Source organism: Fibroporia radiculosa (assembly GCF_000313525.1).
Source record: "Fibroporia radiculosa TFFH 294 genomic supercontigs, scaffold1135, whole genome shotgun sequence".
Classification (NCBI taxonomy): Eukaryota; Fungi; Basidiomycota; class Agaricomycetes; order Polyporales; family Fibroporiaceae; genus Fibroporia; species Fibroporia radiculosa.
Genome location: NW_012133265.1, coordinates 756 through 15,118, shown reverse-complemented (window position 1 = coordinate 15,118; position 14,363 = coordinate 756). Strand labels below are relative to the sequence as shown.

At 51.9% G+C, this 14,363-nt stretch overlaps 3 protein-coding genes across 3 annotated transcripts; 2 read left to right on the top strand and 1 right to left on the bottom strand.

Moving 5' to 3' along the window:
* Window positions 1-1,359: 1,359 nt before the first annotated feature.
* FIBRA_02183 (uncharacterized protein) lies at window positions 1,360-4,016 on the top strand (the record flags this gene model as incomplete). The annotated part of the gene is made up of 10 exons (XM_012324048.1): window positions 1,360-1,383; window positions 1,438-1,547; window positions 1,599-1,695; window positions 1,795-1,837; window positions 2,063-2,429; window positions 2,482-2,609; window positions 2,696-3,073; window positions 3,134-3,287; window positions 3,355-3,467; window positions 3,535-4,016. 10 exons carry the CDS (start codon window positions 1,360-1,362, stop codon window positions 4,014-4,016), a joined length of 1,896 nt encoding a protein of 631 aa, XP_012179438.1.
* Window positions 4,017-6,303: 2,287 nt separating this feature from the next.
* Window positions 6,304-9,313, bottom strand: FIBRA_02182 (uncharacterized protein; the record flags this gene model as incomplete). The annotated part of the gene is made up of 15 exons (XM_012324047.1): window positions 6,304-6,870; window positions 7,104-7,211; window positions 7,263-7,454; window positions 7,504-7,583; window positions 7,632-7,704; window positions 7,763-7,768; window positions 7,817-7,858; window positions 7,909-7,995; window positions 8,037-8,099; window positions 8,149-8,200; window positions 8,248-8,394; window positions 8,444-8,664; window positions 8,717-9,012; window positions 9,064-9,118; window positions 9,182-9,313. 15 exons carry the CDS (start codon window positions 9,311-9,313, stop codon window positions 6,304-6,306), a joined length of 2,121 nt encoding a protein of 706 aa, XP_012179437.1.
* A 231-nt stretch (window positions 9,314-9,544) lies between these two features.
* FIBRA_02181 (uncharacterized protein) lies at window positions 9,545-14,132 on the top strand (the record flags this gene model as incomplete). Its single annotated transcript, XM_012324046.1, has 9 exons — window positions 9,545-10,763; window positions 10,825-11,820; window positions 11,972-12,450; window positions 12,501-12,632; window positions 12,686-12,764; window positions 12,811-12,952; window positions 13,011-13,596; window positions 13,651-13,934; window positions 13,994-14,132. The coding sequence occupies 9 exons, from the start codon at window positions 9,545-9,547 to the stop codon at window positions 14,130-14,132; spliced, it is 4,056 nt and encodes a 1,351-aa protein (XP_012179436.1).
* Window positions 14,133-14,363: the final 231 nt, after the last annotated feature.

Here is a 14,363-nt window from a genome sequence, read left to right as displayed (position 1 = left end):
AGCTCCTAGTGGGCCCGTAGAAATCGTCATTGAGGATTGCGCAGTGAGCGCGATCAAGCAGGAGGTTGCATACTATTTGTCCTACCCAACAGGTACGATAAAGTACGTTGTCCAGAAGGAGCTAGATGGAATGCTCCGGAAGAGCCAAATTCTCTTATAACGCCGCGTAGTCCTTAATGACGCTTTTTGTGCACATATTATCTTGCACTTCTTGATATGTGTATAAGGATGACGAACAGGTCTCTCTTGCTCTTTCTTTCTCCTCTGCTCTTTCTTTTTCTTGAAACTGGTACACTGCGTGCTAGTACTAGTAAGACGTACGGACTCTTCGAGTTCGTAAATTGTGAACTAGCGATAAATTTTATCGGACAAGCGGCTTCGTCCGTTTTCGAGACGCGCTTTGTACGGTGCTAATGACTGCGTCCAATTATTCGTTTGGGATCGAGCGTGATGAGGTCCTGCACAGGAACAATCTAGACCACCGGAAATGGTCCAATGTCTCAGATATGTTCTCAGTTCGCGCCACGCCCACACAGTTGACGAGAGCACTTCCATCAAACTTTGTGGCTCTGACTGATAGCTGCACTATCGGCAGTGGTAGAACTTGCTTCACGAGACAAACAGTCTTCCAATTTGAGGTGTTGCCCAATTTATAGAGCGTTCGGAAATTGGCCCATATTAAACCAGCCATTCTAGACGAGGGCAAAGTCCGGCCTGGGTGACTACAGGCGGCCTACGGCGCGGGTCCCGAGTTGAATACGTCGGATGGGCGTTTCCACGTCGTAGGAACCGCTACTTATCTAATATTGCTTGCTGCCGGATCTGAAATCTGAAGGATGCTTCCGCTGACTGCTCCGATGCATCTGGCAAGTCTTCAGGTGTTTTTGGCCGCAAACATTAAATTCTGCATTGTTAATCTGTACGCCAACTCCTCGATACCTTGCATCTTCAGTTAATCTGCGGTCGGCTCTTTCGCGTTTCTCGGAGAAATTGGACTCGATCCTTCGGGGACTGACGTCGAATGAGTTTCTGGAGCGTGGCGGTGGATGGCCAGCGAGCGAGTGTATTCCTGTGGAAGAGCCTGTCCGTTCCTGACTCAGTGCGGACGCAGGCTCATGCTTCTGCGGTTCGTGCTTCATTGCTCCTGCGCTCATCATCATTCCTAAGTCGTCTTCTGTGGCCACAATACGGTCCTCCTGTACTTCCCTAGAGATGCTCTCGAATATCTCTGGAATCACATATAAACCCAAGACTGAGGTGATTTTGTTTTGAAGCCCTATTTTTCTCTCCCTTCGCCTCCTCTACATCTTACACTGGTATCCCCCTCTTTGATTCTGTGTCATCGATACCACTACTAGTATGCCTTCTGCTGAGCCACCGAAAGTAAGTTTGTCAATTATGTTGGAAATTCCTTCTTATCTGAAATTTTCTGTACAGAAATCCCAAATTCTGGTTATCGGAGGAGGACCCGGTGGAAGCTACGCTGCGGCTGCACTCGCGTTGGAGGGTTTCGACGTTGTCCTGTTTGAGATGGCCAAATTTCCTAGGTATGTGCGTTTGAGAAGGATTGGGGCCTATTTATCAATCTATTGTGGAAGATACCATATTGGAGAGTCGCTGATACCTTCTGTGCGGCATTATTTACGTTTCATTGGCGCTGAGGACAAGCTTGCTGCGCATGGATTTGCTCGTAAAGTGAGTCTGCTGATGAACACGCGTCCAGTAATCGCGCATATATTCTCCTTCTTGAGACTTTCTCGTCCCTTTCCAACTTGTTGATATCTCTGTCCTCAGCCAGGTTCGGCGATCAAATTTAATCAGTATATGCGCGAAGGATGTGAGTTCTCCCCAACATATGCGACTACACGGGTGACGGATTTCTCGTTCACTCGCTTACTGGATGCTTCGTGTTATGGGACTTTGCTTTTGTGCCCTTATTTTGCAATTCAATTTCGGAGTTCCACGTGGGATTATTATTCAGCTATCTTACCCGCACCATCCATACATTGATATTGTTCCTTTGTTATTTGTTGAGCTATTGTGTACTGAATATGCTTCACAGACACCGACTTCGTTGCTCTAGGGGCGGAGAACAACGCATGGAACGTCGTCCGGTCAGAGTTCGACCACCTTCTACTCCAACACGCCGTATCATGTGGAGTCCGTGTATTCGAACAGACAAGGGTCACCGACATCAGCTTTATCAACGACGGAAAGGATACTAATACCAGCGAGCGGCCGGCATTTTCCCGTACGTCGTCGTTGGGTTGTCCGGGGCTCCCTTCCGTCGACGAGAATACTGGAGGCCGCAAGGTCGAGCTGGGACGCGCAACCAGCGCGCAGTACGAGACCGTTCTAGGCGGAAGGGGCGAGATCAAATTCGATTTTCTTGTCGATGCCAGTGGGCGGGCAGGGATTATCAGCACAAAGTGAGTGCTTGTTCAATTTGTATCCTGTGCTTGATTTCAAGCAAATTTTAAGGTATCTCAAGAATCGCAAGTTCAACGAATCCCTGCGTAATATCGCTGTGTGGGGTTACTGGTGTGGTACTGGCATGTATGGAGCGGGGACAAGCAGGGAAAACGCCCCGTTCTTCGAAGCGTTGCGCGGTGAGCAAACTTCATTGTGTTTGGGCGATGCAATTGCTCATAGCGCCACGCTCGAACTGTATTTCTCGCTTATCATCTATTTTCAGACGAGTCTGGGTGGGCATGGTTCATCCCTCTGCACAATGGTTTGACGTCCGTTGGGATCGTCATGAACCAGAAGCAGCTCGGCCTGCGCTCGCGCGCATCTTCGTCTGCAAGTACAGCATCGGCAGCGATGCGTCGTCGTTCTCAATCCTTGTCGACGGCCACGAAGTCCGCACTAGCAGAGCGTTACTTGAGCTTCATAGAACTCGCGCCTGGAGTGTTGGATCTCATTGGAGATGGGAAGCTCGTTGGGGTAGAAGAAGAGGTAGAGGGAATGGGCGTGTACGGGGACGGCCCGCCAGTGAAAAGTGCAAGCGATTTCAGCTACTCTGCCGACGCCTATGCTGGGGAGGGATGGCGAATTATTGGTGACGCGGGCTGTAAGTCCGTAAACTACTGCAGCATACTAATGAATGAACTGATGCATATTGTCGTATCAGCCTTCATTGACCCGTTCTTTTCTTCGGGAATCCACTTGGCTATGACGGGCGCACTCTCCGCTGCAGCGTCAATCGCCGCTTCGATCAGAGGCCACTGCACTGAGCTGGAAGCAGTGCAATGGCACAGTAGTCGTGTAGCAATCTCATACACGAGGTATGTTGCTCTACGTTTCGAACTTGCATTGAAAGGTTTTATGGGGCTTCGTTATGGCCATTTTTAGATTTCTTGTCGTGGTATTAAGTGCATACAAGCAGATCCGTGCTCAATCTACGAACGTGCTGTGCGACATTGATGAAGACAACTTCGACAAAGCTTTTGCGTACTTACGCCCAGGTTCGTTCGATTCTGCTGCACTTCGACATTGGAACGAGATTCATCGAGTGGTTACTGTCTCTTGCAGTCATCCAGGGCGGTGCGGAAATGGGCGCTCGGCTTTCGGAAGACGAGCTGCAGCGTGCGCTCGACTTCTGTGTCCACCTGTTCGATCCGACTACCCCGGAGCAGCATGAAGCAGTACGGAAACGGCTGCAGTCACTGGACGGTACTCTACCCGATGTGCGTGAGGAAAATGGTCCCATGAACGTAGTCTTGCCCGAGGATCGGGCGGTGCTCATGGACGTGCATGCGCCTCTGGTGGATCTAGCAAAGCTTGAAAAAGTTCTGGGAGACCATGCTCGGCTTCAAAATTTCGACGATAAGACGGATTCGCAAAGAGGGGCGGTGGCTTCGGAAGTAAAAATGGTCCTTGAGAAAGTTAATGCGCGTCGGGTCATACATTCCGAGCATGGGAATGGACTCAATTGCTTGGAGGAGGAAGTTGTTGAAGGGCTCGTCGTCAGCTTGTGCAGAGGTCAGCTGGGACTACGTAAGGCTGCTACGTGATGGTGCCCTTCAAACGTCTGTGGCGCTCTTGAGGGCTTTGTTGCTAGCTGAGATCGTACTGCAATGCTATTCCAAATTCGATAGGATTACAGTCACAATGACAACAAGTCGGTAGCCTGATGACGAGTAAGGGTTTGTGCAAATAAAATGCTCACTAGGGGATATTGTTCGGGTCGAAACCGTTTGCTGATAGACATAGATGGAAAGAGACAAGAAACTGCGACAGTGCTGAGTATTCCGCTTCATGGGCTCGTTTGTATCACTGAAGGCCGACGCAAACTGAGCGGGTCCCTGGCGTGAACGCTGTCTCTGACGCTAAGAGGGAGATTTCTAGGATCCCCGTATGGCCAATTTTGCGGGATTAACCGAGACGGTACAATTGCTGGGATAAGCCTTCTTGATGTCATACCCAGAAGCAAGGGAAAGTACTGCCCTCCCAAGACGAACGAGTCCGTGAGAATTAGTGCAGCGAAGGGAATACGAAAGATTTGAAGTTCTCCCCAGACAGATGGCAAGATTCCCCGAGGCTGAATATCGTGCAGTTTCATGGCGGCGGTCCATGCACTTTACAGGCAGCACCATAGTCTGCCATACCGAGTATTGGGCATGTGCAAGACCACAGTGCCCCCGCATAAGACGACCTATATGTCGATAAATGCTGGCTGTTGGAGCGATGTGAGATGGATGAAGAAGTACAAGCAGTTACACATATCTAGGGACATTCCATTCGTTGGGAGGCTGGCCTTCCATTCGTTTGGTACGTAGATCATACGAAATTCCGCACTGGCATTGTGGCTGATACCAAAGTGCCGCGCGAACGGCAATGTTCAGTAAGTTCTGCGGAGCCTCGAAGGCTAAAAATGCGTAAATAATGCCGGCTGCTTCACAAAAATGGCTCGCTACGTACTCATAGCCGCCATAGTGCTCTAAATAAGTGGTACAAATCTTTGTGGCGTAACATGGACTGCATTTATTTGCACGTACCTTTCCAAATTCAGCGAGGTTGATCTTGAATTAGACGAGTGGGTCTTCCGCTTCAAGGGCGGTACGAGCGAGGCGGTGTCCAGATAAGGTAAGTTGGGTTGATTCCGGGAAGATTCACGGTCGCTTACCTCAACGCCCCGATCCGGACAGTCAATGTGGCGCGGACCCGTGAATGCTACGGACCAAGTACTCTGAAGTGCTGTATTCGCCACGATCAAACCAGCCGCTAGTCTGCCGCGTGGCACATCCAACGCTATCCCTCTGAATCTTTCAAATGACCGGTCTCACTCTTTGTCCTGGTGGTCACTTTCCTCTGGGATTCGAAGAGGAACTTGCCGAGAAGATGTTCTAGTACCAACTCATAATGCACCAGAATATGGAGCATGGAAATCGTCTGGACCTTTCAAGGCTATTACGACAATGCCCTCAAAGTGTACAAGCAGAGTTTCCTACTTGTGCAGCCTCCTAAAGACAAAGCAGCTAGGCGGACTTGGTTCCGCGAGTGCAATGCTCTAATTACCCGCCCCAGGACCCAACCAGAAGAGTGAGCGTGTTGATTTTAGCCGCTTTTGTATTGCTCATAAAAAGTGATAGTTATATTATGGCCACGTTTGCAGCCAACGCAGCTGTTCAGGTCTTGCAAATGCATGAGCTGTGAATACATGAGAGTGAAGAGAGAGCTTGCTGTTGGTGAGATAATGTGGAATGCCAGAAAGAAACTGTGAGGCCCTCTTGCTCTGTATACCATTTGACTGAGCGTACACTTTCCTCCTATTTGGTAGTGAAAATGTGGTGCTTCCGGTGATCAGTTTGAGGCACAACAGCACGAGCAAAATGAATTGATGGAGAATACCTCCACTACCGCATAATCTCTTTTGGGGACACGGTTCATTCATTCCTCTTCGGATGGACCTGTCGAAATCACCATTGAAGATTGCGCAGTGAGCACGATCAAGCAGGAGGTCACGTACCATCTGTCTTACAAGATGGGCGGAATGAGGTGCGTCAGTCAGGGGGAGCTGGATGCAATGCTCCATAATAGCCGAATTCTCATGTAATATCATGTGGTCCGCATTCATGTTTCTCATTGCAGTCGCGTTGTGTATGTTATCGTGTACTTGTACAATATGGCTCGTCGGAATGATGGACAGGCGACTCAAACCTCTTCACACGGTCTAAAGGTCTAGTAGTCACCAATAATCACATGGAGTAGTTTGAGACTCAATCAAGGCCTTCGGGCTAAGTCGAATTGCTCTAAAATGAATATGCGCTATGATAAGGTAGAAAGTCCACAAGCTACAGATCAGTCCCACTGCACCCGACCCGCATATTCTCGAATCCGTGAGACAAACGAGTCGTGCACCTCGTCTCCCGCGCCCGTTGCTACTTTGAGGACGATCTCATTAAGCGCAGTCGACCCGAGGATGTCGACATGGTCGCTCGTCGTCCCGCCACCGCGCGGAATCGTTGGTACTGGGTTGTGGGGCAGCTGTGCGAGGTTTGACTGATCAGGAGGCACTCGTGAGACTGTAAGAGCAGAGAGACTCGCTTCGACGGTGACCACCTCGATCCCAGCGGGGTTCCACCGTTTGCGCTTCCACCCCTCAACACACATGGCCCCAAGGCTCAGCAGGTTGACCGTGCCATCGCCCTCGCCCATCCGAACGCCGTTGATCACCTTGGGCGAGATGGATTCGTCTGTGTAGTCAGAATCTATGTGGCTCTTGCGCGAGAACGGCATGTTGAGTGGTGATAGGGGCGAGGTACAATCGGTTGTGTTGGCACACGTGGGATTGAGCATGTCAGGCTGGATGTCGTCGTATTCGTATTCTCCCCGTGTGTACCTAGGCGTCAGTGGAACACAACACATCTGATGTAAAGGTAATGTATGAGGGAAAGTCAGAAGTGCACAGACCAGTATGAGCGCTGTCGAAAGGTAGGGATACGATGAGAAGACAGTCGAGCATATATATAGACCGTCAGGGCATACCTCAGTGTCCTTCCCGTGTCCATAGGCACAGTAGAATTTAGTTGTAGGTGCATATGGTAATCTATATAGTCCGTGTATTGATATACAAGGATAGAAAGCGGACTTTAACAAACTTGCTGTATTTCCAGAGGATTTGACCATTTCCGGTGGTCTAGATTGTTCCTGCGCAGGACGTCCTCATCGCGCTCGATCCCAAACGAATAATTGGACGCAATCATTTGCTAGCACTATGACATTAGCCGAAATTTGACGTCAAGAGTTGCATAGCTTACTTGAAAATGAGCGGATGTACGCTCCAAGATCCACGTTCCCGCGTCTGTCGCGGTCATGTTGGTGAGCGTGGAACTTACGCCTTCCGTCTCGACGACAGACTGGCGAAAGACGATGAGGTCGCCGTGACCATGAGCTTCGTCAGACATGTCGTCGGGTGCGAAGGTCGCGTTGCCCCATACAGCCTCGCCCCCCTGACTCTAGTTAGTCCTTTTTAGTATGAATATGGCGCAGAGGGGGTACCTTCATCCACATGCTCGCACTGCCGGCCCAGCTGCGGAAGAGCTTTTGTCGCTCTTTGCGCGAGAAGAATCGCTCAAGAACTGGGCACGTCAGTCAACTGGAAGAGATGCAACATTCAAATCATTCACCATATGCGCCCGCTGGATTGATTTGGACGGTGTCTCTCATCTCGCCGGACAGGAAGGCTGACATAGCTTTTACCTAGTGCATACGAGCAAGGTATAAACGGCATAGTCAGAGGAAACTGCGGAGTCCTCACCACGCCCTATAATGATGTGAGCATTGTTGAGAAGACAAGAACATCGAGACATACGAGGTGCGTCCCAGCGATTGTCACGAGGGCTTCGATGTGATTCTAGCGATTAAAAAATTACGTGTGGCTCAAAACATAGCAAGGTGTCATACCTCAACCCAGTCTGGACCACCCTTGCCGTGTTCAGGTGACTCAACCCATTTGAAGCTGTTTGTGGAGACCGCGCGCAGGAAAAGGGGCTACATCAACGTAGAGTCCAGGGTAACGGTGTTAGACATACAAATACTAGACCAGCAATCAGTGACTGGGGCTGAATTTTGGCGAGCAGTCCTACCATCATGACCTGCGAATACTCAGTCAACGGCTGGGATTCTTGGGGAGGCAAAACGTACCGTGCTGCCCATCGAGTGTGCGACCAAGACGACACGTCGATCGTCTCGTGTTCTGCCAAAGGTGAGACAGGATGAGCCATGAGGGACACGGGCACTCACTTGAAGCCTTCAATCGTGGCTTTGAGCTTTGTGAAGTAGCCATCCCGTTTCTCGAGGTTATAATATGACAGCCTCCAGTCGTATGGGGCCAGATGCAGATTATTTGTGTCATAGTTTACAACAGCGAGATTTTCGACGATCTTTGACCTGCGTAGATGAGAGGTGATGAGGTTGTGGGGATGTCCTGCGCACGTACCACAGCCAGTATCCTTGAATGAAGCTGCTCGCGGCATCAATGCCTTCAGCTGCACGCACCTTAGCTCCGGGTGGATCGAGCCCGGAGATGGGGTCAAGCATGATAGCGGACATCCATCGCTCCTTATTGAACATCACCTGAGAGAGCATTGAGAAACCGCCCCAGAGCTTCTGGCGAAAGAATGGCCGATACTCCGGATTAGTCGACCATGACTCCAGGCCCTAGGTAGGACGTGATATCATAAACATGGGATACACGAAGCGCTAGACATACCGTAGAAATAATGCCGGGTATGAGGACGACAGGGTGCTTCGCGGTGAGCCCTCGCGCGGCCATAGCCTCGCCTACGGTGAATTCGAGTCCGTTGTTGTTGAGCTTCCATGGCTCGGGAATGCTACTCCGGAATTTACGCCATTCAGACTCGAAGAGGGTGAGGTCTAGCTGGGGGAAATCGAATTGAGGAAATTGGGGAACATTAATATCGTACTGATCAAGGAGAAGGGCGAGATGGGTTTGGAAGTCGGTAAAGTCTGTGGGTTGGATCAGAATAAAGCCTAGAAGGACGCCGACTGTGGGTGATCAGTCTCGTGTGAATGCCTAGGTAGACGAAGCGACTGTACCAAAGACGCCGAGAGGAAAAAGAAACCGCCTAGATGAGAAGAAGTGTCGACTTTTCTGCAGTAAGTCGGAAATAGAGGCCTTCGGGTCTGCCATGTGAAATTAGATGATAGTACATACCTCCTTCCTCAGGGCGACGACAGTCTGTGCAAGTTCCTGTTTTGAATGCTGTGATACTTCTTGCTTGCAGGATGAGCTGTCTGAGTCTGAATCTGAATGTTTCTTTCCCTGTGCACGTTTCCTGAGAGCCATGGTCATTGGTGGGGGAGAGGATACATGTATGCGCCTCGGGAGCTCGTTCAGGAAGCGCTTAGCGGAGCCACCTCTATGTAATGGCATCGACAGGCATCGACGCGGTCACATGGGAGGCGCGTTGTTGAAGGCGACGAACTTCCCACGCTGTGGGTTTCCACTCTTGTTCCGCCACCGTCAAGTTCAAGCCCTCGCTCGCCGGCCACACCTGCTCGCTCGCCGCCGCCGACAATGAGCGCCGGGTTACCCCTTCGAGATCGTCTCCAGTCTAATGAGGAGGACAATGGCTGGCTTTCCCGCCCAATCACGCCTCTCCGCATCGCGAAGCGCGACTCGCCCCAGCAGGGCACCCCGCTCGCCCGCAGGACATCGTCTAGTTATAAGCATCTCAAGCACAATCATCTTGTTTCCAAGTCTCCATTTCGCTCCCAAATCCCCACCCCCGCTAGGCCGTCGACCGTCCTCGCCCCCGCGCCTCGTCGCGTGAGCGGAGAGAAACGACCTCGACCACCGTCTATGATCGACCAGGCGGAAAACGAGCACCCGCTCGGCTTTAAGCGTCGCCAGTCCAAGGGCTTCCAGGGCCTGCTTCAAAAAGAGCCCGTCACAAAGAGTCCCTTTCGACATGGGCCGTCTGCAGATGCTGAGCTAGATCTCCCACCGCCCCCGCCCCCACCCAAGGTCCTCCGAGGTCCTCCAATCTCTGCTTCACCCGGCCGCTCTTCTCTTGTTTCAAAACGATTACACGGACCCCGCACTGTTGGAAATGGCTCCCTTACCCGACGACAGCGTCGCAAGACAGTGACATTCGATGAACGATGCGATGTCGTCGAATTTGACGTCGAGGAGGATGAGATAGATGAAAATCCATTCGATTCTGAAGACTCCGAGGACGAGGTTGACTCCACTGGTGACCTCCTGGAGCCACCGCCCACAGAAAGCGAGAGCTTTGACAGTTTGCAGCTCGGCGACGACAGCATCACAGGGCTGGTCGATTCAATGCTGAACGAAAACCCACAAACTCCTCCCCATGAGTCTCAGTCGCTTCCACCTGACACTGAAGCTGAAGATGGTGTTCCTTACGGGCGCACCCATCATGCAGAGCGGATTCTTAGTGCTCATCACCAGAACACCGAAGAGGTCCTTCCAACAACCGAGTCTATTTCGCCAGCAGCTGCTTCGTCCCCTCCTCCACTTACATTCTCGAGCACGCCTCCCAGGGCAACCTCCCCCGGGCTCAGCATGCCTCTCGGTCGATCGACGCATTCTGAACGTAGGCAAGCTCAGAGACGGGATGCATCTGACGGCGTGGATGAGGATGTGTTGATGCTCCCGCCCTCTCCGTCGCCTGCTAAACGAATCGGAACCCTTCCATGCTCTCGTGCCAATCGGGAGTCATTGATCCCGAGGATGGAGCTACCTGTGCCCTCTCCACGTGAGCGAACTGATGGTGAGTACAATGCCACTCCTTGCATTCTTTCATTCACCCTTTCTTCTCATACCGTCTTTAGTTTCCGCCGAAGACCCCTTCGAGCTTCCCCATAATTCGGACGAGCCACTGTCTACGGAAATGTCACGCGTTGTATCTTATGACGGCGACAGCAGCATGGATCCTGCCAACCTATCTATTGGCAATTCGGAGGTCTCTCTCGATGGAGTGCTCCGCGACGATGATGTGGAGGAAGATCCGAAGAATTTTGAGATTCTTTCTGAATCGCATCGATCCTCCCTCAGCCCAGACGGCCGCGGTGTTCAGGTCGAGGGTAATTCCTCACGCCCATCGACGCCTCTCAATGGCAGCGAGTCGTCCGCTCTTTCGACGTTTTCCGGCTTCCGGTTTACATCTCCCATTCCACGTCCACGGAGCAATTCACCTAGATTTTACGGCGATCTCATAATGCCGCGGGCAACGAGGTCGTCAGAATCACTTATTCCCGAGCGCGTGGGGTCGCCACTCCGGCATGCCGCTGCAACTATGAGTCTGCACGATCTGGCTGCTATTGTAAGTGGCACGCCCGAGAACGCGCGGTTCTCCCGGGCCACATTCACTGCCAAAGGTGCCGATCGTTCTCCAAACACGCCGGAAAAGCAGTCGGAAGTGGACCGACCTCCAAGCCCCCAGGAGACTAAGTGTGAAGGGATGAGCGGAGACCGATCATTCAAAGAAGGCGACACTGAGAGCTTCCATAGTCCCGCTCCCCCGCCCATGAGTAGGGACAATCACGCTTCGCACGACGGGGTCGTATCGATTCATACGGAGCCCCAAGCAATCGACCCTCCGCGGCCGTCAGTCCTTGCGCGCGCGAACACCGCAGATGAGCAATCAAAGTACGCGTTCGAGGGTCTTCGGCTTGACTTTGAGGACGGCTTTACGTCGAGCGGCAAGGCGACCTTCCTGGACATGGAGATGTCCGCCTTGGGACGAGGAGAGGTCCATCTTACCGACGTGAGTGCGCTGGATAGGTTCGTGGAGAGTGTCGCGCATGGGGTACCAGCTGGGTCACAAAGTATGTTTTTTCCGTCTTTATTTGTCGATTTCTTTGAAACTTTTCCTTTTATATCCTATCCTTCTTTGTGTCTTTTTGTTCTTTGTGTCCAATTCTCTTTTGATGAGCTGCATCTGGGAGAGTGGAAGGTGACATATTATTGATCCTATAGGCCCTGAAGACAAAGACATGACGAACCCCTGGGAGAAGCAGAGCCCACAGTCCGCGTCGGGGTCGGGGTCGGCATCATCGCATGCGCACTGGAAGTCGGAGTCGGGCCCTTTGCGACCCGAGTCACGCGCTATATCCAGAGATTCGTCGGCGTCGCCGCCCCCGCGGAGTAAAGATGCTATTCGTGCTCGCGACGAGCTTATTAAGGCGAAGAAGCGTGAAGCACGGCGGAGAGAAGAGCAAGAGGCGCTGGGGGTCTCGGTCTCAGCGCGCGTGAAGGCACTTCATGTGGGCAGGCCGACAAGAAAGCGGAGTATGAGCATGAGCGATGCGGACGCGATAGGCGAGGACGACAGCGAGAAAGGGAAAGGGAAAGGGTCGGAGTTCCAGCTGGACGATTTGCCGCTTGATAGCGAGGAAGACAGACTAGGAGACACTATTGACCGTGAGCTGAGGATAAGGGAGGGCTTGAGCAAGAGTGTGAGTAACGCTTTTAGACGGGCTGAATGAGTGCTGACTTGATACCAAAGCGGTATCGCGTGCGTGAGAGAGAGGGGACGATATACGCCAGCTCGGAGACGGAGAAAGTCTCGCATCTTGCCAGCGCGGGCGATGTGGATGGCGGGAAGGCGTGGAAGACGGTGAAGCGCCCGTCTGACATGGTGGGTCTTCGTTTGGTGCTCCGCGTAAAGAATGAGAGCTGACTGCGTTGTAGAATGAATATGCGAAGCAAATTCGCGAGCTGCGAGCCCAAGAGAATTCTGGTAAAGGGCACGGCAAGATCTTCGTGAGAGGTAAAGTCGTCAATAGCTTGGAGGACTCTGCTGACATATGCGTCAGTTCTGGGTTTGAAGAATCTCGTTGTCCCTATTCCACAACAACCTACAGCTATGACGTGCACTCTGAACAATGGGATACACTTCGTCACTACTCCCGAGAGCCGCCTGAGTACGGAATGTCGAATTGATCAAGAGTTCGAGCTGTACGTCCTGGTGCTGCCGATGTTATCTGATCTACGCCTAACGCACCGTGCTTGCTAGGATCGAGCACAGCAAGCTGGAGTTCACTTTGACAATCCGGGTTCGCCGAGATCCACATATTACTGCGCAACTCAAAGCAAATGTTCCTCCGCTTCCGCCATCGCGCCCTGCACCACTTCTCGTTCAACCTGCGCCCGCCCCTGCATCTAAAGGTGGTATGAGGATGTTCTTTCGAGGGTCTCCGAAGAAACCCATGAAACAGCTCCCTCAGACCCAGCCTCTTCCTGTTCCTAGTCCTCCTCCTGTCCATAGGATGACGGAGAATCTGGCACGATATCTTAAGTCAGATTGCACTCTCGCCAGGGCCTTTATCTCGTTCCGAGATATTAGCACACGTTGCGATACCAAGCTGTTCGAAACGAGCTATCCTTTGATCGGCCAGCGGGCTGAAACCAGTACGGTCTCGAAGACGATCCAGGTTGGCGAGCTCGTCTTGCAGGTGTTCAGGCTGCCGCCGCTGCCGGGTGTCCCAAATAACCAGCTTCCGCAAAGTTTGGAGGAGTGTCACCGTGGCCTGCGGCACATTGGCTGGCACAAGACTACGTATTATGAAGGTACTTTGACGCAGAATGGCGGTGATTGTCAGGTGAGTAGACTGGCTTTGTCCATTTGCACAGCGGTTGATTAGGCACGTCGACAGTCCTGGCGGCGGCGCCATCTACGGCTCACCGGCGCCAATCTCATCGCTTTCAACGACGTGACGAAGCGTGCTATAGCCACCATTGATCTCAAGAAAGCTATCGCTGTGGAAGATCGTCGAGACCCTCGCATTACTGCTATAAACTCAGCGTCAGGTGCTGGTAATCGAAGTGGCTTTGACGAGCTCGACGGGCCGTATGGTGTCGAGCGATCGTTCCGACTCGTGTTTCCAGCTAACCAGGAAATTATGTTCTTCGCTGACACGGACGAAGAAATGGCAAGATGGTACGATTTATTCGTTCTCGAAAGTGACGAGCAGCACTGATGCACAATCATCTCAATAGGTTGGACATCTTGAGGGCAATTGTAGGACGGATACCGCCGTATCCGCTCTGGGCGGAGCTAGTGTGGCAGAGGCAGCAGGAGACACATTCTCAAGCTGGATATCCGCAGTCACAACCCGTACCGCTACGTCACCATTGAAGTTTTCGAGTCTGGCTGTCTGCAGGTTGTTATTGCTTTCGGTGCATGTATACTATTTATGATCTTTTGGTCCGCATTCTCCTCTCGTCTTGTGTGCACCAGCAGTATGTCCCAGAATATGTTTTAGTAGAGCAATATATGATATGTTCATGCAGCTGATTGTGCACTGAGTTGTGTTCGGTCTACTGGTCTATCAGTGAAACCCCAGCTTAATGTTGCATGTTTGAACAT